Raw genomic sequence first — 22,815 nt, forward strand, 5'->3', positions numbered from 1 at the left:
CCGTCCTGCAGCTCTGGGCTGCGGTGTAAAATTTTTTTAATTTTAAAATTCCTCTCCCCCCCCCCCCCCCAGCCCCGTTTCATGGCCCGCCCCCCTAGCCCCCCACACCCCCTGGCAGTGGCCCCCCCGCGCCCCTCTCCCCCTCCCGTCGCCCTCCCGCTCCCATGCCAAAAAGGATCATTGTTAGTTTCCTACTTCCCTCACCCTCCTCCTCCTCCCCCCCCTCCCGCGCCCCAGACCTGTTTATTTATGCATACGTCACCGGGGAGCCCCCGCCCCCTCCTGCATCTCATTAAGTGCCTGGTGTGTTTCTCGCTCCCTGTCAATAATCCCGGATCCCAGACTTCTCCGTTCCTCCGGATTTCGATCCCCCTTTTTCTATCTGTCAATCAGCGCCGCCTTTGAACTGAAAAGCTCTCAGTCCAACTTCAACTCACTCAAACCCGAGCGGCACAGGCTCCCAATATCCGCGGCGGCTGCCCCCCCGTTACAGCTGACTTCTTGGGTTGGTTTGTTGCATTATTTTTTCCTCCCCCCCCCCCCCCCCCCCCGCACCCCCCCCTTGTCCCTCTTTTTTTTTTTTTTTTTTTTTTTTTTTTTTTTTTTTTTTTGTATTTTGTTTTATTATTATTAATTTTTTCGTGCGTGCGCGGGTGTGAGTGCGTGTGCGCGCAGTGCACGCCGAGCAGCTCCCTGGAAGAAAGAAAGAGAAAATCCTGAAGAAGGAAAGGAAGAAGCCTAAAGTCACTGGTGCAAAGGAGCAAAGAAGAGACATTTCCCTCCCCTCCTCCTCCCTCTTTTCCCCTCCCCAGGAGGAAAGAGAAGGGAAAAAAAAGAAACTTTCACCTTGGACTCTTCTTTTTTTTGGTGCAAACTTTCCCCCCCTCCCCTCTTCATTTTTTCCTCCCCCCCCCTCCCCATTCCTTTTTTTTTTTTTTTCTTTTTTCTCTTTTTTTTTTTCCCCCTTCCCCTTTTTGCAAAATTGCTGCTGGTGGGGTGAGCCAGGAGGAAAATGCCGCAGCTGAACGGCGGTGGAGGGGACGACCTGGGCGCCAACGATGAACTGATCTCTTTCAAAGACGAAGGGGAGCAGGAGGAAAAGATCTCCGAGAACTCCTCGGCGGAGAGGGATTTAGCTGATGTCAAGTCGTCTCTCGTCAATGAATCAGAAACGAATCAAAACAGCTCCTCAGACTCGGAGGTATGGGGGAAGCCCCCCGCGGGGCCGTTTCGGGGCGGCGGGCGGGGGCCGCGCTGCCTGGCCGGGGCCGCGGCCGGGGGCGCCGTGCCGGGTCCCGCTCCCGCCGGCGCCCAAGTTTCCTCCACGGCACCAACTTGTAACGATGACTTTTTGTTTTTTTTCTGTTTGTTTCTCCTTCCACCTTCTCTTCCCTCCTTTACCTTCTTCTTCACCTTTTATTCCTCCCCTTCTCCCTTCTTTCCCCCCCCCCCTCAAAAAAAAAAAAAAAAAAACAAACAAAAAACCAAACCAACAACTCAAACAACCAACCACCCCCCTCCCCAACTGCCCCATGCTGACCCCCGGCTGGCTCCCAGGCGGAGCGGCGGCCCCCGCCTCGGTCCGAAACTTTCAGAGATAAATCCCGGGAAAGTTTAGAGGAAGGTGAGTACTGCGGGCCCGGCCGGCACCGCCGCCCGACCCGCACCACCCGCCGCCCCTCCGCCGGCTGCCCGGCTCCTCTTTTTAGGACACTTTCTAAAAAAGTTTTCCTCCCCACCTCTCCTCCTTTTTCTCCCCCTTGTTACCCCTTTCCTTCCCCTCTCCCGCTTGTGTCTCCCCCGCCATGTTAGCTGCGAAGAGGCAAGATGGAGGGTTGTTTAAGGGCCCACCATACCCGGGTTATCCCTTTATAATGATCCCCGACCTCAGCAGCCCGTATCTGCCCAATGGATCGCTCTCTCCGACGGCGAGAACGGTAAGTGCCTTTTTTTTTTTCTTTCTTTCTTCCTCCCCTCCTTTCCTCTCTTCCCCCCACCCCTTTCCCCCCAGCTCCCGTTGCCCCGCTCGCCCTCCCGGCCCAGCCCGCCGCCCCCTCCCCCGCGCCGCAAACTTTCCAAACTCTGCGGGCCGCGGCGGGAGGGGGTTTGTTTACACTTCGCCATATTTTTTTTTCCTCTTTACTTTTTTTTTTTCGTTGTGTTTGTTTTGGTTTTTGAATATTTTTTTTTTACTTTCAGTTTTGTGGGCAGTTTTCTGGAGCCCTCGTAACCTCCCTTGCGGGATGAGGGAAATGGGGGTGGAGAGAAAAAAAAATCCCAAACAAGATCCAAACAACACTAATTCAGCCTCAAAACAAAACCGTAAATCTGTACATTTAAAAGTATAAAAGCAAGAAGCTACTTTTTTTCTTCTTCTCCTTCCCCCTCCTTCTTTCTTCTTCGTTGAGGAGGGGGGTAATTTACTCCCGGCCGAGTCTGGGATCCGCTTCTTCCAAACTCCTCGTTTTCCATGGTGATCCGTCGCCTCCTGCCCTCCTCCGTGGCGGCTGGGCCGGCTCCCCCTCCCCTTTCCTCCCCCTTAACCCTCTCCTGCCCTCGCCCGCCCCCCTGGCCTGCAGGAACGGCGATTTCATTGTGTGTCCCCTCCCGGCTGTGGGTGCCGCGAGTTGCGTCCGGCCTCAGCGCGGTCGTGGCCCGGCGGCGCCGCGGGGGCCGGAGCGCGGCAGCACTGCCCGGGGACGGCGGGGCCCTCCTCACCTGGGCTGTCCCGGGGAGCAGCCCCGGAGCGGCTCCGGCTTCGTGTGTGCTTTGCGGTCCTGGGGAGAGCGGGGGGGGGGGGGGGGGGGGGTGGTGGGTGGTAGGGGGGTGTGGAGAGGAAAAACCTGGGGGTTAGAGTAAAGCGGAGTCCGGAAACAGAAATCGCCTGGCTTAGCTCTAACAATAACAACAACAACAACAAAATAATCAGACAAGTGGAGCAAAATTCCTCCTGGAAGTATGCTGGCAGAAAAATAATTTGCTGAAAGCGTCCGGTTTTTTGTTGTTGGGTTGTTGGTTGGTTTGGTTTTTTTTTTCCTTTCCCCCCCTTTTTTTTGTGTTTTGTTTTGGTTTACCCCCGGGTTCGGTGGCAGGGGTGTGTCTGCAAGCCTGTGAGTGGAGGTAGAGCAAGTTTTAGCTCAGATCCCTGGAAACTTTAGGGTCTGCTGGTGAGTCGTAGTCCCAGCTGTTTCTCTGCTCGTAGTGTCACCCACGGTGTGTTCTGCTCTGACATCAGATTTCTCGAGTGTCACCTTTTCTTTCCTTTTAAAGAGTTTTAAAAATTATTTAGGGAAAACGACTAAACCCACTGGAACTACTAAATGCTGCTTATTTCTACCGATGGGTTTAGCCTTGCTTTTTTGTTTCTTCTGGGTGTTGCTAAACCTGAAGCGTCCCCACCATCACCATGTGTGTTTATACATTTTTTTTTTTTCCCCTCCTTGTGGTAACACGAGATAGCGATTTACAATAATAGACCTACTGTTTGGTAGATGTTGAAGCCGTACTAATGACTGAGGGCTTGGACAACTTCAGTGTATCAGATCTACAAGTGTTCTAAAGCATTAAAATATTAAACATCGGGTCAGTCTTGTTTTCACTTAGTAAAACGTCAGTGGGCACAGATTAGTAAATGCAGAGTGACAGGGAGTAGTAAGGAAGGCTTTCTGACTTTGCATATCTTTAGGGCTGTGGTAGGGTTTTATTTTGGTAGCTGGTAAGGCTCTTCTTGCCAGGCAGTGATTTCTGGGACAGTAGCATAGGGGTAACTGCAGTTTGCAATTGTAATGATTGGGAGGGGAGTTCAGGGGATTAATGCATTATATTTTTAAATTGAATACGGTCATCCACATGTATATGGATGATGGTGATAAATTCCTGCTTCTGTAAGCACCAGGATCCAGATGGCAAAACAATCTTTGTTACAAATTACTTTGTTACAAATTGTGAAGCTTTGTATCTTTTTTTTTTTTTTTTTTTTTTTTTTTAATGCATTCCACTGTTGCAAGAGCAGTGTAGTAGGGAGCACACCTCTGCTGCTTTTTTTCTTGAAGCTGTTTTTCTTGAAACTAATTAGAGGTCTTTATTTTTTTCCTCATTACTTTTATTACAGATCCTTTTTCCTTTAGCAAGCAGATAAGATCCTTCAGCAGTTAGCTTTGCTAGAAGTATTCTTCCTTCCCCTGCTCCCCCACAGTTAAAAAAGGCCTCCATAGGAATGTTGGGTTTGTGTAAATTAGAGGTACTGTACAAAAGATTACAGGTTGGTTATTGTTAGTATAGCAGGTGGCCTGCTTGTGTTATCAGATGGATTCTGAAAGGATATTTCCACACTTGATAGGCAATTTCTTATTTCCACATCGAGGCTCCAGCATCCTTCTGTCTTCTTAACCTTATCCTTTGGTGTTCCGTAATGCTTGTTTGTTTGCCTGACACTTAATTATAGCCAGGAAAATTAAAGTTGTTTATTTAGGCCTGACAGCAGAATATTATAAAGATTCTGCGGGATAGCTGTTGTCTGTCACACAGTCTTTAGGTGGATTCTAGTTCTTTGCTGTACCAGCTTTCAGTTCCAAGCGAAATAGCTGTCTCGCTCTCCTGTTTGATTTTTCTTTTTCTTTTTCTTTTTCTTTTTCTTTTTCTTTTTCTTTTTCTTTTTCTTTTTCTTTTTCTTTTTCTTTTTCTTTTCTTTTTCTTTTTCTTTTTCTTTTTTTTCTTTTTCTTTTTCTTTTTCTTTTTCTTTTTCTTTTTCTTTTTAACCACACGTTGGAACGGTATTGATGGCTCTGCATAATTATGAATTTGTTTTTTATTTATGTAGTCTTTCCTGAAGCCATACTTGTTGTGTTTTAGAGCATGCGAGGTAAAGAGGTGATGCAGAATCATAGCAAAATTGCTTTTCCTTTCCTTTTGCTGTTGTAGAATGTTAAAGGTCTGTGGGTGTGGGTTTTGTGGTTTGTTTTTTTTTTTCCCTTCTCTGGATTTTTTTCCTTTTTTGTTTTATTTTGGGGTGTAACGGGATTATTGTGTTTTGTAAATGTACCTGCAATTGTTCAAGAGCAGACTCGTGGGCAGCAATTTCTGCTTTACTGTTTCAGGAATGTGAAGAATCATGAAGCATCATAAAATCTGCTAATGATGAATAACATATTGTCTTGAGAATAATGCTTTAAATAGTGTGAACCCTTTCTAAAGCTTGATAGGAGTAATTTTTTTTTTTAAAGTCACAGATTTTTTTGCATTTTAATCTTGCTTTTGATAGAATACTATGGAATGCCTTTAGGAATAGATGTGTATTAAGTAGAGGACTAGTCAAATAGTAATGAAGTAATGCATCTGAGAGTGCCTGTTCAGTTACCTATGCTTGCTGAGAGACTGGGGTAGCTGACTGCTAGGGAGGATTAAGAATAATGTTTTCCTTTCAGAGTTGGAAAATGAAGAAGTGGTGTATTTAATTTTTTACCCTAAATTTAGAGCTTGGTTAATGCTTTTGGTGAGCAAAGAGATACGTTGTGATTTGAGAAAATCCTGCTAGCAAATTATCTTGTTTTTACTTGTGCTGTTGCATCTTCCTTTCCTTAAATTGTTGCTTGCTGTGTGGGACTGTTGGAGTAAACTTACATTTGGTCCTGAGGTTTGGGAGTTGGAAATAGCTGTGGTGGAGAGCAACCCCCTTACTTAGATTTTATGTTGAGAAAGAAACTTTTTTCTTTAACTGACTTGAAAAAATGGACATTTTCCTTTATCGACTGAATCAAACAGCATAATCCTTCCCAGTGCAAATTCTGTAGACCCTGGGGTGTGAGGGGTTAATGGTGGTCCTTTTTTTCCCTCCCTCCAATTGTTTTGACAACACTTTTCAAAGTGTGACATTCCAAGCCCTTGCAATACAATGTAATATTACTGTAATTACACAGGTCATTACATTTTAAATAGAGAACAATAAAATGCTTATCGCACTGCAAAAGAACAGGTGTTCTTGCCCTTCTTTGGTATTTATGCTAATTGTTTTTCATCTCCTTCACAGATATTTATGGCTGGTGTGTTAAGGTTTCAGTCTCAATGTGACAATATTAATTCTTTGGTAATCTTTATGGTTGAGGTTTAACGTCTGCAGTATGGATTATAGTATTAGCGTCCACCAACTAGTTTAATAATGTAGATACAACTTAATACGTCAGCACTTTGGTACTTTATGATACATAGCTATTTAGGGGGGAGAATAAATTATGTGCTTTCCTATAAAAAATGAATGGACATGCTTTTAATAAAATTTCTAGACTTGTTTCAAAACAAGCTGTTAAATAAGAACTGATGATCCTGTGGTGTAAATTAAGTGGAACCTCCATAGAGAAACTTTTCTCATGCTTAATCAGGTAGATTGCTGAATCATTGTGCTATAGCATTAGCATAGCTGGTATACAATGGGAAACAGAGTGTGTTTGTTAACTTATTTTCAGTAAAGAAGCTGATTTATTTTTAATTCTTTTTTTTTTTTTTTTTTTTTTTTTTTTATTCTGATAAGGTTTCATTCTGAAGCAACTGCTGCATTGCTAAGTCAATCAGCTTCTCTTTAGGGGGCTATGAAAATTAGTTAGAGCAAAGTTTCATGTTTCTGGGACCTTGCAAAACAATATAATGCAGTACTGTTACTGGAGTGTAAAGCATAATTGCAGGACTGCACTTCATTAAAAATAATATTTGCTTTGGAAATTGAACAATTTTAATAGGTGCACCAGTGGCTGATCTGTACTAAAAAAAAAAAAATACAGTAGATGCCTTTCCAGGATTTTTGAATGCAGTCATACATGGACTGATGATGTTGAGTGGATTTTTTTTTCCTCTCCTTCCTCTTGGTTTTTTGTTCCAGCAAATATGTGCTGATTTGTCAGCTGAAGATGGAGGGGGGAAAATGAATATATTGCAGCTTTCATTTGAGCTTGTAAACTAGAATGTAGGTAAAAATCTTTTAAATTTGTCCAACTTTCATGACTGGGCCCCAAAATCGGATAAAAAATGTGGTATAGAGAAAAAGGATAGCTGCAGAATTTTTGTGTGGACGTGTGTTTCTGTACCGTGACTAAAAACTCTGAGGACCTTTTCCCAGCTGTCTGGGAGTTATGTGGAAGTTGGATTATTGGCAGTTAAGCATGAGACAACCTGGATTTAGCAAATGCTCTCCTACACAGGAAGCAGATGACATTATCCTGGGGGAAGGGAGGAGATCCTTCTCCAGGCACAGCCCGGGGGGAGACGCCTGCTCCCCCCAGCCTCAGAGTAGCCGAAAAATGAAGGCCAAAATGATAGGCATATATGAATAAAAAGCTGCTGCTTTTTTTTTTTTTTTTTTTTTTTTTTTTTTTTTTTTTTTTTTTTTTTGTGTAAAATCAGACGCTGCTTCCACACTAAGGCTGTTGTGAGAAATTTTGGTTTGGGGGAGGCTTGTGAGGCTTCGGGGGGGGAACTTTAAAGCTCTGTTCCCTGGGTGTCTCCTCAGAACCATGTCCTGGCAAATATGTATATAAGCCTTAAAGCCTTGACTTCTAATTGGGCACATTTGTGAAGGAAATGGTTAATTTTACAACCAAAGGCAAACTTGCACCTCGACAGGTCTGCTGAAAGAAATGTGCCACAGTCGTTTGCTGGCAAGCACCACAGGGTCATAAATCCACGGGGTTTATTTACAGCCTATAACACTTATGAATGTTAAGATATTTGACGCCACGCTGGCCTTATAATATCCAAGGTCCACAGACACTGGCAGTGGGTCAAATTTCTTTCACTAATTATAAGCAATGAGAGATGGAGTGTGGTACTGGAGGGGGGGGGAGAGATAAGGAAATCCTCTCTCCCCACCTAAAAGCGAAGAAAATTTCTGCTCCTCCTCCCAACTGATGGTTTACGTTTGTTGCTTTTTTTTTTTTGCTTTTTTTTTTTTTTTTTTCTTTAATGTAGACTCTGACATTTATAATTAATGCTTACAGTGCTGTAAAGGCTGGGCTGTGGGTGACCCAGGAAGGCTGAAGAAAAGGAGGGAAGTTTAGCCCAGCTCATGTCCTTTACATAGGTCTCAGCAGTAGTGCGCAGTATTTCCTAGATACCAGCACAAGCAAACATTTAAAGACAGATGACACCTGGAAACGTCCTTTAATTTTCTCACATACCACTAAGCTGAGGTGTGGGGGAGAAAGCATCAAGTTTTATGCAAAAGATGGATGCTTGGAAATGTATATATTCGATTGTTTTGTGTGTATAAAACAGGGCCTCTTAAAAAGCAGCACAAGCCCACATTAAGGGAAAACGTGCTGAATGAATTCAGGTGTGGAGGGTAGAGACAGCTTTTTGGGGAGAAGCCCTGTGTCCTGCTGGAAGGGACAATCTGGGATGGACACATAGGTCAGTGTGGAGGGGGACAGGGGAACGTGCTCAGGGGGTGTTTTCTTGGGGGGTGTGTGTGTGTGTGTGTGTGTGTGTGTGTGTGTGTGTGTGTGTGTGTGTGTGTGTGTGTGTGTGACTAGGGGGAGGTACAGCCAGAGAGGGGGCTGCTGGAAAGTAATTGGAGGACAAAGGAGGAATGTTGGAGTGCCGAGAAATCGTAGAAACCTGGGGGGGGGGGAGAAGAAAAGGGCCAGCATTTGAACGGATGGTTGGAAGGGAAGCTTGGGATCTGGGGATTGACTCTTAAGTGTCAGGAAAGTCTGGGGCCCAGGGAGAAATACTGCTTCACTCAGCAGAGCTCATTATTCTCCGCTTGCTCCCCATTAAACATGCTTTCCTAGAGTGGACAGTCAGCTCTGAAGTGCTGCTGTCTTGTCTATGCTGGGTGTGTGTGTGTGTTTTAACAAGATAATGTGATTACTCAAATATGCCTAGGTATTACTTTTAGCTTTAATTTCTCCAGCAGTTGATTTTGGGTTCCCTGTAGGTTACTGTTATGCTTGGACACTAATTTAAGAAAAAGGCAGGGTTATGTGCGGTAGAAAGCTGTGCTCCTTCACCCATATGTTTTTCTTCTGTGAGCCATGTAAAACCTGACTTAAAAAAAAATAAAAATGAGGGGGCTGTCAGTTTGGCCCTTCCACAAATAGCTGTACAGTTTTGTTGAAGGTTTTATGCATTTCCCCAGTCAATGGAGCACTGTGACTTATTAGCCCCTGGGGACACATCTGAATTCCCCAGCACCACGCTGCAAAGCTGGTGTGGTATTGTACCTTTTTAACAGGTTATCAACAAGGATGGTCCTCCAGTTCCCAGGACGTGTCTACCCCCTCCCTCCAGCATCTCCCCCCTCTGATTCTTTCCGGCAAAATCTGTTCAGTCTCACGCCTTTGTTTTAGGTTGGCTAAACCCTCGACCCTTATTCTTCATGGGGTCATGCTCAGGCAACTGGGCAGTGCTGAATGAGTTAAGTTGCTGGCTGAAGTTTGGCTTCATGCAACTAAATTTGAGGCCTGGTAGGCATTAGCAGGGCACAGCACATTTACAGAGCTTAATTAGTACGCGCTGTAATTGTTCATGGTCTGCCAGAAGGAGTAATGTTCAGGAAAAGTGGAGTCGTTCTTCTGCAGTCTTCAGTTTTAAAACGATAAATCACTTGCATATTTGTGCAGTGATTCAAATGGAGCTGAGACCTCTCCATCTCAACATGTGGTAAATTGTAAAGTCAATGAATTGCAGATGTAGGGTACAGCGGATTCTCTAAGAAAATGTGGAATGAATGGGGAAGGGTGATGCTATAAATATGTACTGAGAAGATAACTGGGTTTCTGCTCGCTGTGCCAATTATGATGTACCAAAGATATTGGCAATTTTGTTTTAATGTATTTATTTTGAATTTCTTTAAACTAAATATAGGGGTACCACATTACTTCACTTGGTGGAGGTTTTTAATGCTCCAGAACAATAGGTTTCATATGGAAATGAGTGTGATAGCCATATTAATACTAATTAATTCATCATGGGTAATGTAGCTGTTACTGGAGGAGTTTATAATGATGGGGACACTGTGTGGCTACAGCAACTTCTGAAAAATGTTGCAGAAGTGGATGCCTTTATATTTTAGCTGGGGAAAAGACTGCAAATATTACATATCTCACCATGGCATTTTTATCTGCCTGTAATTCCATCCAACTTCAGAGACGCTTTTTGGGTGCAGTAATCCGACAGCCTAGAGCCTGTTTTAAAAAAGCAAAACACAAACAAAACTATGCTATACAGATTGACATTGTAAATGCCGTGTATTGTTTTTTTTTGAATGCGGAGAATGTGTGTCACTCTTACTGCTGTGAAATCTTGTCTTCCTTGGGCTTGGTCCAAGATCCATTGAAGTCAGTGGAAAAAAGGCTTCTATTAATAACGAAGGGCTTTGGATCAGGCCTCGTGTTTCTTGAACCAATGGCCAACTTCTTCAAAAGTGGATAAAGGTATTGGAAAAGCCAAACTCAACTAAATGTCATATTGATATATTGCTGCTTCTGTGGCGTCCTTTGCTCTTGGAAAAAATAATAATAAAAAACCCCTTATGTTTCCAGTGGTACTTTCTTAAGTGAGCTCCTGCTCACTGCAGTATCTGACTTTCCCACAGAAGCACAGAACACCCTGGCAGGATCAGGATTTGGTTCGAGGCTGTGCTGCATGTCAATACTGCTTTTCTAATATGAGTAGGTGGATTTGTGTGGAAGTTGTAAAAGTTAATGATTGTTCTCTGACTCATATGCTGCTGGTTTCAGCAAAGAAGAAATGATGACAGTAAAATGATAGAAATTATAGGAGACAAGTAGGCTTTGCTGAGCAGAGAATGGATTTGTGTTGTTTGAAATGCTTCTGCTGCTTGCTGAAGGAAGCACAAGGAAGGAAAAGATGGGAGGGCAGCTTCTTGTTAGGGTAAGATATTTCAGGTACCAAACACCTTCCAGGTATGCAACCAGTAAGGGGGGCTCAATTCAGGAGGGACTCTGTGGTGTGAAACCATTTTTTTAAGTCCTCCTGATACAGTAAGTCCTGCCTAACTGTTTTCCCCTCATGGCAGAAGGTGTTTTAATGCCCTAGGCTCTGTGGGTAGTAACACCTGATGGCTACCAAGTAAGGATATGTAATTGTGCTCCACCAGTATTTATATCACAGCTTTACGTGGATCTCCAGATTATCTGTGCTATGAAAGGTGCTATATACAACAAAATCAGTCTCAGCTTTTTAGTTCACTGTTGATCACTGCACTGGTGCAGCTGAGACACAAAATAAATCCTGAAGGCGGGGTTGGCAAGTAATAGTTAAAAAAAGCTGAACTGAAAATACTGCATAGGTACTTTCTGAAGAATATTCTAAGGTGTTGATACAATAGAAACAAGTCATTCTATTTTAAGAAAGGGAAAAATAGAGCAAGAAAAGGTGGGGGCGTACCACTCTGAGCACACTCAACTCCCAGCGGAGTCAGTGACTCCTTAAATAATGATCTGGAAAAGTCTGAGGCTATAGGCTTTTCTATTCTGGAGACAAGCCACTACATTGATTTCTGTTTTTAACTGATGCAAATATTTAATAAAGGTTCTCTTGGAACTGCTTTAAACCCTAGCCTGAATAATTTTAACTTGGTTAAACCAGTGAACTGGTTTGGGAGCATACACAGTAAGAGGTTTGCATTGGTTTAATTAGATTCAGATTTATAAAACCAGGGCCACTACCCTGACATAGACAAGATATGGAAGATGGCAAATAGATGCTGCATTGATCTACACCCAAGATGAACAGACTGCTATTGAAATTATGCTATTGTAAATGCTTACCAATATTAAAGAATCCACATGAAGGTATGACCTTGAATGAACGCATCAGAAGAATAAGATGGCAATCAGTATTTGTACCTTTGTTTTCTCTGGGATGCTGGCAAGAAGGTTTTATCCCTTTAAAAGGAGTTACAGATTATAGTAGTTTGTCTGGAGGTCAAGTTTTTGAGATTTTTTTAGTATTATTATAAAAATGTGTCAGTTTACTTCCGACTCCTGTTACATTCCCCTATGGATTTTTCTTTATTCTTAAACTATGCCATAAAATGTAGTTTAAAACATCGCTGTCAATTAAAAAAAAGAGATGGGGAAGGTATTTTACAGGAGGTAGTCACAAACATAACTACTGTACAGGTCACAAAACTGCTATGTAAAGGATATCCACAGAGCTTATTTTATCTGTATAGCAGCTAAATATCTTTACAATCCCCAGGGTTATTAAAGGCCAACTGCCTGGTGTACATAGTTAAGTTTATTTTCCATTGAAATCTGTTGCTCAACTACAGTACTTGGAAGTGCTTTGTTTTTAATTTCATAAATATGAAATGAAATTTCATAAATATGAAATTAAAAAGTGAAAGCATTTACAGTTCCTGTAAATAGGAACTGGCACTTTGCCTCACTGCTGGTGTGCCCCAGCACGGGCATCAGACTGGTTTTGTGGGCACATCTGTGTTTATGCATGTGATGTATATTCGTGAACATATACTGGGTTATCAGGTGTCTATTCAATTTTAATTGACAATATGAGATTCCTGTGGTTACTCTGTGCACAGATTGCCTTGGGGCTCTACAGGGTTTGTGGGAAGAAAAGCCTTGACAAGTTTCCATTAAGCCCTGAATCAGGCAATTGGAAAAGAGGAGAATGAAAGGAGCTGAAAAGAGGAACAACTTGTTAGTGTTGCATTCTGTGCTTGCAACGAGAAACCTCTTTTAGACAAGAGTGGTTCTCAGGCCAAGAATTTCAAACTCGCAGAGAAACCTGTCCAGAACACAAAAGTTGTTTGAACGGGGTGCAGAATTGTCACAGTAATTAGAGCAATCTCGGTTTACTGAGTGGCAGCTTTTATAAAGGACAGGGGATAAAAGGTTCAAATTCATCTTTCTCTCTCCGATTCACTTCTGATGAACTGCCTCTGTGTATGTGTGTGTATATGAAGGAGTGTGTGTGGCCACATTTTCAGCTACTCATCATTTGATTGCTCGTTTTAAAAAAAATAGGGCTTAGGTTTCTTCTTCCTGCCTTGAATGACATTTTCAAGCATTTTGCTTTTATTTATTTATTTTTCATTAGTGCTCTAATTTGATATCCAGAAAGGATTTTTTGGGAAATGTGCTTGTGCTTTGCTGGAGGGGGAAACCTCAAATATTTCTCAGTCAGTTTCTCCTCCTATTTGATCCTGCATCTTTGACTCTTAAAAGGCAGCTCCATTATTTTTAATAGGATTACTTGTGGAAGTAAGAGCAGTGAATGAATAAGGCTTGGACCAACAAAGTTTATCCTCTTGCCACTGCAAGGTCTGTTCAGAACTACTGAATCTGTTGGAGTTTTGCTTTTATTAGGAGAAGGATTGGGCCCATAGATTATGTGAGACTGGGTCTGTTGAACAAGCCAAATAAAACTGAAAATCAGTTGTTGCTCTGAACAGTGCAGGAGTGTCTGGAGGACTTCATCTGGGCTCCTTTTCCTCTGCTGCTACACAGAGAAAAATTGGAGTGAATGATTGAGGAAGCAGTGTGGGTGTTCCCACCCAAGGAAGAAAATGTGAAAGCTGACTTTCCTATACACCTTATTTTTAAAGGAAAAAAAATATTTAGCTCCTTGACTTTTTTGTTTTGTTTTGTTTTGTTTTGTTTTGTTTTGTTTGGTTTTTTGTTTGGTTTTTGTTTGGTTTTTTGTTTGGTTTTTTGTTTGGTTTTTTGTTTGGTTTTTTGTTTGGGTTTTTTGTTTGGTTTTTGTTTGGTTTTTTATTTTTTTGTTTTTAGTAATCATCCTGAGCTCAACATTTAGTCATTTTGATGTCCATTTACTTAGCCATATAGGTTCTGTGTTTGCCTTTTATCTATTCTCCCCCTAAAGTGTAGGATCTCTGCTTTGTAAAGGCTTGGAGAGAGCAACATTTACTATTTTATTTAATCATTTAGTCAGTGTTATGTTTCTTTCCTTTGTTCACCACTACATCTGAACACAGAGAGAGAGAGTGGGGAAAAAGAGAGGAGCCCTTTAGGTTGATGTCTTCTCTCTGTATTGTGTTTCCCTGTATCACATTGCCTTCCAGGCCTATGCCATGGCTGGTTAGGTGTTGTGTTGGGACCCTGTGATTCTTGAATGTCTAATTCATGCTCCCCTCTTCTCTCCTGGAGACTTGGAATCAGCCAGCAGCTACACCAGGTTCCTAAGATACTGAGCAGAGGAAAAAGGAAGGTCTTGCTGCTGATTACAGAAATGTTCTTAAAGCTAGTAAATACTCCTGGCTGTGGAAGCTGTAGCTCAGAGGTCACGTACAATTTTTGTGTACAGATTTTTTTACTCAACCTCCACTCCCTCACTTATTTTCCATTGAACGATGATGTCGAAGGATTCAGATAGATCTTTTTATATCTTAACAAAAAGCATATATACATATATATATATATATATATATATATATATATATTTTTTTTTTAGTAAGGTCAGCTGCTACCATGAAAAATCTGTGGAAAAATTGCTTGTCATGGAGTTTGCATAGCAAAAATACCTGTTGTCATTCAGCAAAGCACACTTCTGTGCACGTTTCTTAGGAGCACGCAGTCCCTTGGTTCACCTGCCTTGCCTGTCAGCATGGTGCCTGAATAGAGGAGGGTTTTCTGAAGATGTAGAAGTTGTCCTGTAGGCACAAGGAGGAGCTGGGAGCTGATGATTTTCCTGGCAGTATTGGTGAACTGCCTATGCAGTGTTGGGAGCATAGAGTCGGGTCTGTGTGTTGGACAATGTCATGGTCAGGTTGAACAATGTCTCCATTTTTAGGCGACACTATTTCGTCTCAACTGTTGATGGTTTGCAGACTTGTTGTGATGTCTGCCATCCTGAAAGAGGACCCAGTGTGGTACTAATTGTACCAGGACTAATTGTTGATTAGAATGTACTTGTTGCAAATTATAGACCTCTCTTGAACATGGCTTTCTCAGTCCTATCCCTTGTGCATTATTTTCTCAGCTGGTAATTAATTCCTCAGTTTGGTAATTTGTCAGTAACTCTTCAGTAATGAGTGTTCTGTAATAATACTCCATCACTAAAGAGTAATTGCTGGCCCTATAAAGTCACTGATCTCTTTCATTTGCCAGCTGGATAACCTTTCCCATTAGACTTTTATGATCAAGTTGTCCATTGCAACAAAGCCTAACTACATCTACAGCTGATGACCTCGCCATAGGATGTACTGAGAGAAAGGGCTGCAGGAAGCTGGTTTTAAATCATGGTCACAAGCAGGAGCTCATAACAGCAGCAGAAAGCTTTTATTTGATTTTATAGCTATGTAAAATTTAGCTCAACCTAGAAAAACAGCTCTTGAGTTTAGATGGAGCTGCAATGCACAGCAGCCAACGTCCTGTTCTCACTGTGTGGCATTTCCTCAATCCAGTTTCTCTTTCCAGCCCCATCTTGCTTTTCTGCCTCTTGTTGGGGTTGTTCCTTAATGTGGTGGTAAGCTCTTCACTGGAGGTTCTTCCTTTCCCCCTGAGAGATGGTGCTGCAAATATGGCCCTGATTCTCCATGTGTTCTGGGCTTGCCTCCATCTCAACCCTCAGCCCAACTGGGATTATGCTTTGGGGCTTGTAGGACTGTGGACTAAATTTGTGATCCCAAGGGGGAGATTACAAAGTTGATTTTGGAAATTAAATAGTTGGTGAGGCAGAAAGGAGGCCAAAAGAGAATTTGGGAAAAGCAGTGTGAATGGGAAGCAAAAGTTTTTCACTTACACTCCCTGCTATTGCTTTGGTTTCTGGATCTAACTAGCAAACGGGCAGTTTTTGGAAGTCTTGTGAATTGCCTATCAGCATCTGTACATGCCTAAATACCTTTCAAATTTGTTTTTGTTTTTCCTGTTCCTTGAGCAAGTTAGCTAATGGCAAAAGAAGAGGGCTGAATTCTTGCTCTTTTTTTCCCCGTGTTGGAATTGTTTGTTAAATTCCAATTATGGGACTTGTTCAACACCTGAACAAACCCACAGCCATTGTTAAGGGAATAATTTGAATTAGCGGGAATAAGTGGGGTTAAAGCAGGTGTACACAAGTGCAGAATTTGGATTGCAAAGTCTTTTTATTACTCTGAGTGCATAAGAAAGAGAAGGAAAGAATTCAGTTTAATTTCTAGATCCCAGATATAATTTGTTGGACACGCATTTGGATGAAGGGTAAGTGGGGAGAGAAAGAAGTGTCTGAACATGTTCAGACATGGCACTGAACACATATGAAATGGAAAGTTAAAAGAAAATAAACACTACACTCCTCTTTCCTCCCTACCTCACCCTCATACCACATTCATGGAGTCATTTTTGCAAGATATAAATGAATGAAGCTGGTTGGTAATGATCTTGCACGTCGACTGCCTTCAGAGTGTTCATGGCTAAACCTGAATGTTTGCATGAATCTGAGGTACTGGGACACCGTGCTGGTTTGTGGTGCCAGCAATTGCCAACTCCAATTGCACCCAGATACAATCACTAAGTTGCATTAGATGTGCCTTCACACGGGTAGGATTAGCTTGGTAGAAGCAAAACCAAGGGAGCTGGGGTGTTTAGAATGTGTCATAGAATGGTTTGGAAGGGACCTTTGAAGTTCATATAGTGCAATCCCCCCTGCAGTGAGCAGGGACATCTTCAACTAGATCAGGTTGCTCAGGGCCTCATCCAACCTAACCCTGAATATTTCCAGGGATGGGGAATCTAGCATCTCTCTGAGCAACGTGTTCCAGTGTTTCAGCATCCTTATTGTAAAAAATTCTTTCCTTATATCCAACTGAAATCTACCCTCTTTTAGTTTAAAACCATCACCCCTTGTCCCATTGCTACAAGCTCTACTAAAAAGTTTGTCCCCATCTTTCCTATAGGCTCTCTTTAAGTACTGAAAGGTGGCAATAAGGTCCCCCCGGAACTCTTATCCAGGCTGAAAAACCTCCACTCTCTCAGCCTTTGCTCATAGGAGAGAATCCCTCTGATCATTTCTGTGGCCCTCTTGGGACTTGTTTGACTCCCCAGATATATTTTCTCTGAAGCTGAACATGTGTGTCATCTCCAAAGGTGACCTAGTGTCTCATGCCAACAGAGTAACCCTCTTAAGATGGTAAGAACATCTGTAAAAAAAAAGGATGAAGGCCTAGAGTCCGTAGGATATCTCCTGGTATTCTGTTATGTTGGTACAGAGAGTTTCCATTTTCTCTACGTTCATGAATATATAAAAGGGGTTCATCTTCCTTTGGGGTAATTCCACTAAAGGCTAAAAGAAGTTCATGCAGAATGAAAGCCAAAATCCACGTCCCTGCTGTCTCAAGTGGTTGTAAATTGAGACCAGTTTCTCTTGCAGTTTCATATTTCTTCAATTTCTTTCTACTCATGGCAGTTCCTCCAGGCAAGGAGGAGGATCAAGCTTTCTCTGTTATCTTAAGTACTCTGCACATTTGGGGTACAAGAAACAAACAAGTAGGTATAATTATTAGTGGCTAGAAAAATGTTCAGATCAGCTTATCCTTTTGGTGTTTTACCTGTTAGAACTAATCTTTGTGGCTGAAAGTTGGCTTGCTATTTGGCATTTCAACTTACGTAGGAGGGCAGAAAACAGCCATTGCCCATGCAATGGTTCAGAAGTTATTTGCTGTTCTTTTTCAATGAGCAATAACTCAGCTGAGTAGTGTGACAGGAGTCTCAGGTGTGGAACTGTTTGATCAAGAGAGAAGTGAGTAGTTCTCCATTTTGGTTATGCACTAACATAATTGTGTGTTCCTGTGTGCTCAGAGGAGGTACTGGTTATCTTGCAAACAGTCTGGTTTGTACTGGAGAAATAGAATTATTTAATAAACTTATTTTTAAGTTATGGAAAGAAATATTTCTCACTGATTTGAAGCTGTCGAGAAGATGGCTAAAAAAGCAATCTTTCAATAAGGTGTCGTAGTCTGTTTCACTGGAGATGAGTGGGTGGTTTTTTTGTGGGTGGCATGACCTTGTCCTGCCAGAGTGTAGTTGTGATGAGAATGAGTAGTGATTTGTCCTAAAACTTTTGAGTAGATTAACTTCCTGAATTGCAAACTGTTAAGGTGATCTTGTTTCTGGCAAGTGATGTAAATTAGTGGTTATGGTGGTTCTTTGCCTTTGCAGTTGTGAGAATTTCCTTGAAACAAATGAGACTTTATGGGTGAAAGGCTTACTTTCTTCCCTCTACTTGGATAATAATTTAAGAAATATAATTTAATGATTTTGTTTTGAAAGGTGTTAAGAGGCTTTTCCTCACAGTGCTTACCATTGTATTTTCTGCTCTTTATACCAGTTTCTATTGTTTTGTTACTGTGTTAGTAGCATTATGTACCTACCTTAGAAATTAGTATTGTTCAGCCTATTCTACACTACAGTCACTACAGCTGTACAAAACTAAGTGACTAAGTGACACTACAGTGTACAAACTAAGCACAACTATTGTGCTTAGTTTGTTGGGTAGCAGCCACATGGGGTAGATGGTCTCAGAATTCACTGGAGGTCCCTGTTGTGCAACTCACTTCTTTCTGCTAAGTAGTTTTGGTTGAACAGCAAGGTGGGTATTGCCTGGCATCTTCTCTCTTGTCCTGGCAAAAACCCCAGTTCCAATATTAGCTGGTTCTAACTCACAATCAGGGCCCAAACCAGAGCAATGTGGCTGTGTGATGAATGATCCTACTGTGCTGAAAAGAGCCAAGGAGTGATGTCCCATTAGGTGATGAAGCCAGCGGAGCAGTTAACATCTGGTGTTACCTGAATGCTTGAAGGGGCATTGCCCACCCCAGTTAAGTCCCAGATTTCTGATTTAATTTATAATTCTGTGCCTGCAAAACCTGACCAATAGGGTGACTCATCCAAGAGCTGGAGAAAATTTACTTGGTTTTATTCAAATGAGCTCATCAAAGTAGTCATGGGTACCAAAATCGTGGGACAGTTAAAAATGGGAATGGAACTACATCTGAAGTAAAATGAAACTGACTTTTGCATAGTGTTTTTGGATGGCTTAACAGATACAAATTTACTAAGATATTGTTAGTTACTTCTCAGAGTAATGGCTCATTTTTAACCTAAATCTCTCTTCATATACTTCAATAAATGTTTGCAGATTTTATACAAATACCATTGCAAAACTGTTCTGCTGGGCCTTGCAAATAATTAAATAGATCTGATTATGAACCAGGGGTTTGATGCAGAAGTCTGGAAGAGTTTGATAGGGAAACTATTAATACCTGTTATATGTAAAAAAAGGCATAATTAATATCTGTATCACAACAGCATCTGTAGTCTATATAACACCAACACATGTTATCTAAGATCTATTAATATATTCATATCAAGAATATATTCATACATATATGCATATATATCTGTGTATGTCTACATATATTAAATATGTATGTATTTGTATATGTAAAATTTGTTTCTGCAGCCTTGAGGTCATGGCAACATTCCAGAATCAAGTGCCTGATTATTTTCTTGTCATTTGGGAAGATCTTTTTTGGAGAGGACCTGTCTCTCTGTATGGAAGAACAGCAATGCAGTCAGGTGCTCTGCTCAGGGGTTGCCCTTTGTATGAACATGCCACATCATTTCCTCTGTCACCTGGTATTATGCCATCTAAAGAGAGGAATTGCAGCATTGCTTGGTGATCTAAATCCATGGCCATGACTGTGTAACCAAGTAGTGTTGTTCTTCTGGCTCATGGCTGTGAAGACTGCTGCTTGCATGGGAGAACAAAGGCATTTCTGAAATAGGTAGAGATGGAGTCCCTTACCCATGGATTTCTGAGTCCATGATAAGCTGGGCTGTACTCTTCCAAATCCCTCCTTCGGATGCAGTTACCATCAGGTTGTGCTTCCCTGACAGCTGAACTCTGCAAGCAGTGGTTGAGGGTCTTCTGAGACTTGTGTTGCACACAGGGGCAGGTAAACTGGTTTGTTGCTGGCTGGTGCAACATCCCTGAGGGCATGGCTATGTGGGACTGTGTGAGATACTTGCATATGTTCTGTCCCCAACTATTCTGTGTCCTCATGATGGTTTGCCATGGTTGTTAATGGTGCAGACAAAAGGGTCCTTGCTGGGAAAATCCTGCTTGAGTCTCTGGTACGTTCCTTGACACTGTTCCTTGAACTAACGTGGGCCTTTAGCAAAATTGCTTGTGCCATGGCTATGTCCTGCTCTGAGGGAAGCTTCATGCCCAGGAGGGATCATCGCGGCCCCAGGGAAGGGAAAATTCTCTGCAGGCCACCTTTCAAACTCAAGTCACAGTACAGCCACAACCTTTTATGAAAGATCCTAAGGAGAGTTTGGGCCCATGATATTTAAATGTGCCTGTGGTAATATAATCAGCTGCCACCCACTACTCAGCTTCTGAACTGATCCTAAAATATCCTTTGGTAGCATGACACATGTGAAGCTTCCCTCCCCTCCTGCTTAATCTCCTGTACGCAGCCCCGGTGTAATGTTTATATGACAGTCATAAGGAAGGCTCTGTAAGTGTATCCAGGCCTTTTATGAGAGCATGACACGACATCAGTCTATGCATTTATCTCCCTGCTCCTTGACATTCTTGTTTCTGCCATGCTTTCAGTTTTGAAATGAAGAAAAGTGGTGTGGTGCTGCTGTGTCTCATCAATGGGCTGTGAGCTTCCAGTTTCCCAACCTGCTGAGTGCTCAACGTCCTCTGCGAGGACACATGATTTGGACTTTCCCTCTTCTCCTTGCCTTCCCCTACTGATATTTCATAAGAATAACAAACTGTGAAAGGATGTTAATGTCTCCATGCACACAGACATATATATATATATATATACACACACACATACATACATACACATTTGTATGCATATAAAAGGCTGTCTGGTTGCTGGGAAGATTTTATTGGCATAAAGTTTGAATATTTACAAGTGGCAAAATCACTAGTGAGATTATGCAGACCAGACTAAATGATCTCTGAAGGACATTTATAACACCTGCAAACAACCAGCCTTTTTTCTGTAGCAAAGGGGTTTATATGTTTGTGTGTGTATGCATATACACACACACACACACACACACATATTTAAAATGTAGGTATGTATCTATGCCTTTTTTCTTTATCTGCATTACAGAAGTAGCATTAATATTTTGGCTGCTGTCTGTCCATCACACTCAGCAATCCTGGAAAGAAAGGGACGCTGTTTTGCAACTGTAGTAGAGGGTTAACTGTAATTAAAGTCACTTTTGTAAAGTGACACTCTAAGATGATCAGGCACCTCAAAAGTTCCTGTGGGACTGTAGATAACGGTGGGGTTTCTCAGGTGCTTTGCAAGGGTTTCATGGGTGGCTTCATCAGTTGGGTGGTGAAATGTGGCCTCTTGGACCAGCTCTTGTAACACAACAGACTCACAGTGGTCATGGAAGGCAGAAAGAAATGTAATTTAAAATCTTTGATTTTCTGTGGCAAACAGCTTAAGGGGGAAGAGGAGAAGGGGAGGACAGTGGAAGAACCGAGAGCGAGAAAACACCCTTTTGTAGTAGATTTAAACAAAACAATATCCAAGAAACACTGTTGGTTTGAAAGCTGTTTGGAGAGTTTGTGTGTTAGAAGTAGTCCCAGCTGAGAGACATTGCTGAGCAGAGTTCAAGCAAGGAGGCCAAAGGTGCAGCATAAATATAGTTTGTCAGATTGTTGCTGAAATAAATGAACGTTACTCCATGGAATAATCATAATTACATATATGGCATAAATACAGCCATTGAATGGTGCCCACAAAATACACAATGGCTTGTAGTCATTGTGCCTTTTGACCTGGAAGGAAACTGGTGTGATTCTGTTCCAACTACAATCAATGAGCCTCACTATTGATCTGCAGGAGGCTTCATGAGCTCAGAGAGCTGGGAAGGGTGATGTGGAGTAACGGCTGGGGGAATAAGTCATCGATGGACTATTTAGTTTATTTAGCTTTGATTGTAACATAGTACTTTGTACTCACATGCTTTGTGATTTCCAACGTATTGTCTTAAATCCAAATGAGTGTTTAACAAGGCTGCAAGGCTGCACCTGGTAATTTTACAAGTAGCCTTAGGAGTTCATTCATTGTGTGAAAGTGTTTTGCACAATAGGTGAACTGCTAGGAAAGGTGGAGGGAAGGTAGGGCATTCTGTCCAGGAGGACAACCTACTTGGCAGAAGGAGATGATTTTCCTTGTCTGTACTCTGGCTTACTGTTTTGTGTATTTTTATTGGCTAATCAATATACAATAGGAATCCACACCCTGGTCAACTTGAGCACCTCTTAATTGAGAAATAATGATAAACCCATTATGTTGTGTTAGTAGAGACATTTCAGGGTGATTATGAATGCTCTTGCCAAATTTTTGGCATCCCTCAAGTGAGACTAATTGCTTTCCCTCAGGGTGGCTCCACAAGCTTGGGTCACATCCTTGCCTTGATGAAGCCAATGGGAGTTTTCCTATGGATTTATTTTTTTTAATTATTACTTTAAAGAGAGCCTTTGTATACCAGCCTTTGTCTCTGATGCTCTGCTTTCCCCCTTTAAGCAGGACCTACTTTGACCACTGTGTGTGTTTGGTCGGCTCTTGGCCAAGGCTCTTTGCACGGGGTTATGGAAGCTCTCCTTGTCCCTCCTTCTGTGCTGGAGGGCTGGTTTGTTGGGAACTCTGCCAGGATTTGGCTGTATGGGCAAAACCTTAAAGCCATGATGGCTCTTGGGCTTGTCCTCTGCTCACTGCTCATTTCCAAGCAGCCTGACCTCAGCTGTGTGCTCCCATCGCTGGCTGCCTCAGCTTGCCTGCCACGGCAGAGTGGTTCC

At 42.2% G+C, this 22,815-nt stretch overlaps 1 protein-coding gene across 22 annotated transcripts in view; it reads left to right on the forward strand.

The window, feature by feature from the left end:
* Positions 1–278: 278 nt before the first annotated feature.
* The window catches only part of TCF7L2 (transcription factor 7 like 2), a 178,803-nt gene continuing 156,266 nt past the window's right edge, over positions 279–22,815 (forward strand). For 21 of the 22 annotated variants that reach the window (XM_030452957.1, XM_030452958.1, XM_030452966.1 and 18 more), the window contains exons 1-3: positions 917–1,201; positions 1,558–1,624; positions 1,813–1,937. In XM_030452957.1, coding sequence (XP_030308817.1) covers positions 1,013–1,201; positions 1,558–1,624; positions 1,813–1,937 — 381 coding nt within the window. In that variant the 5' untranslated portion in view covers positions 917–1,012. Of the gene's footprint in view, positions 506–916; positions 1,202–1,557; positions 1,625–1,812; positions 1,938–22,815 lie in introns of those variants that run through there. The other variant, XM_030452959.1, reaches the window with a different exon arrangement.

Source organism: Calypte anna, chromosome 6 (assembly GCF_003957555.1).
Source record: "Calypte anna isolate BGI_N300 chromosome 6, bCalAnn1_v1.p, whole genome shotgun sequence".
Classification (NCBI taxonomy): Eukaryota; Metazoa; Chordata; class Aves; order Apodiformes; family Trochilidae; genus Calypte; species Calypte anna.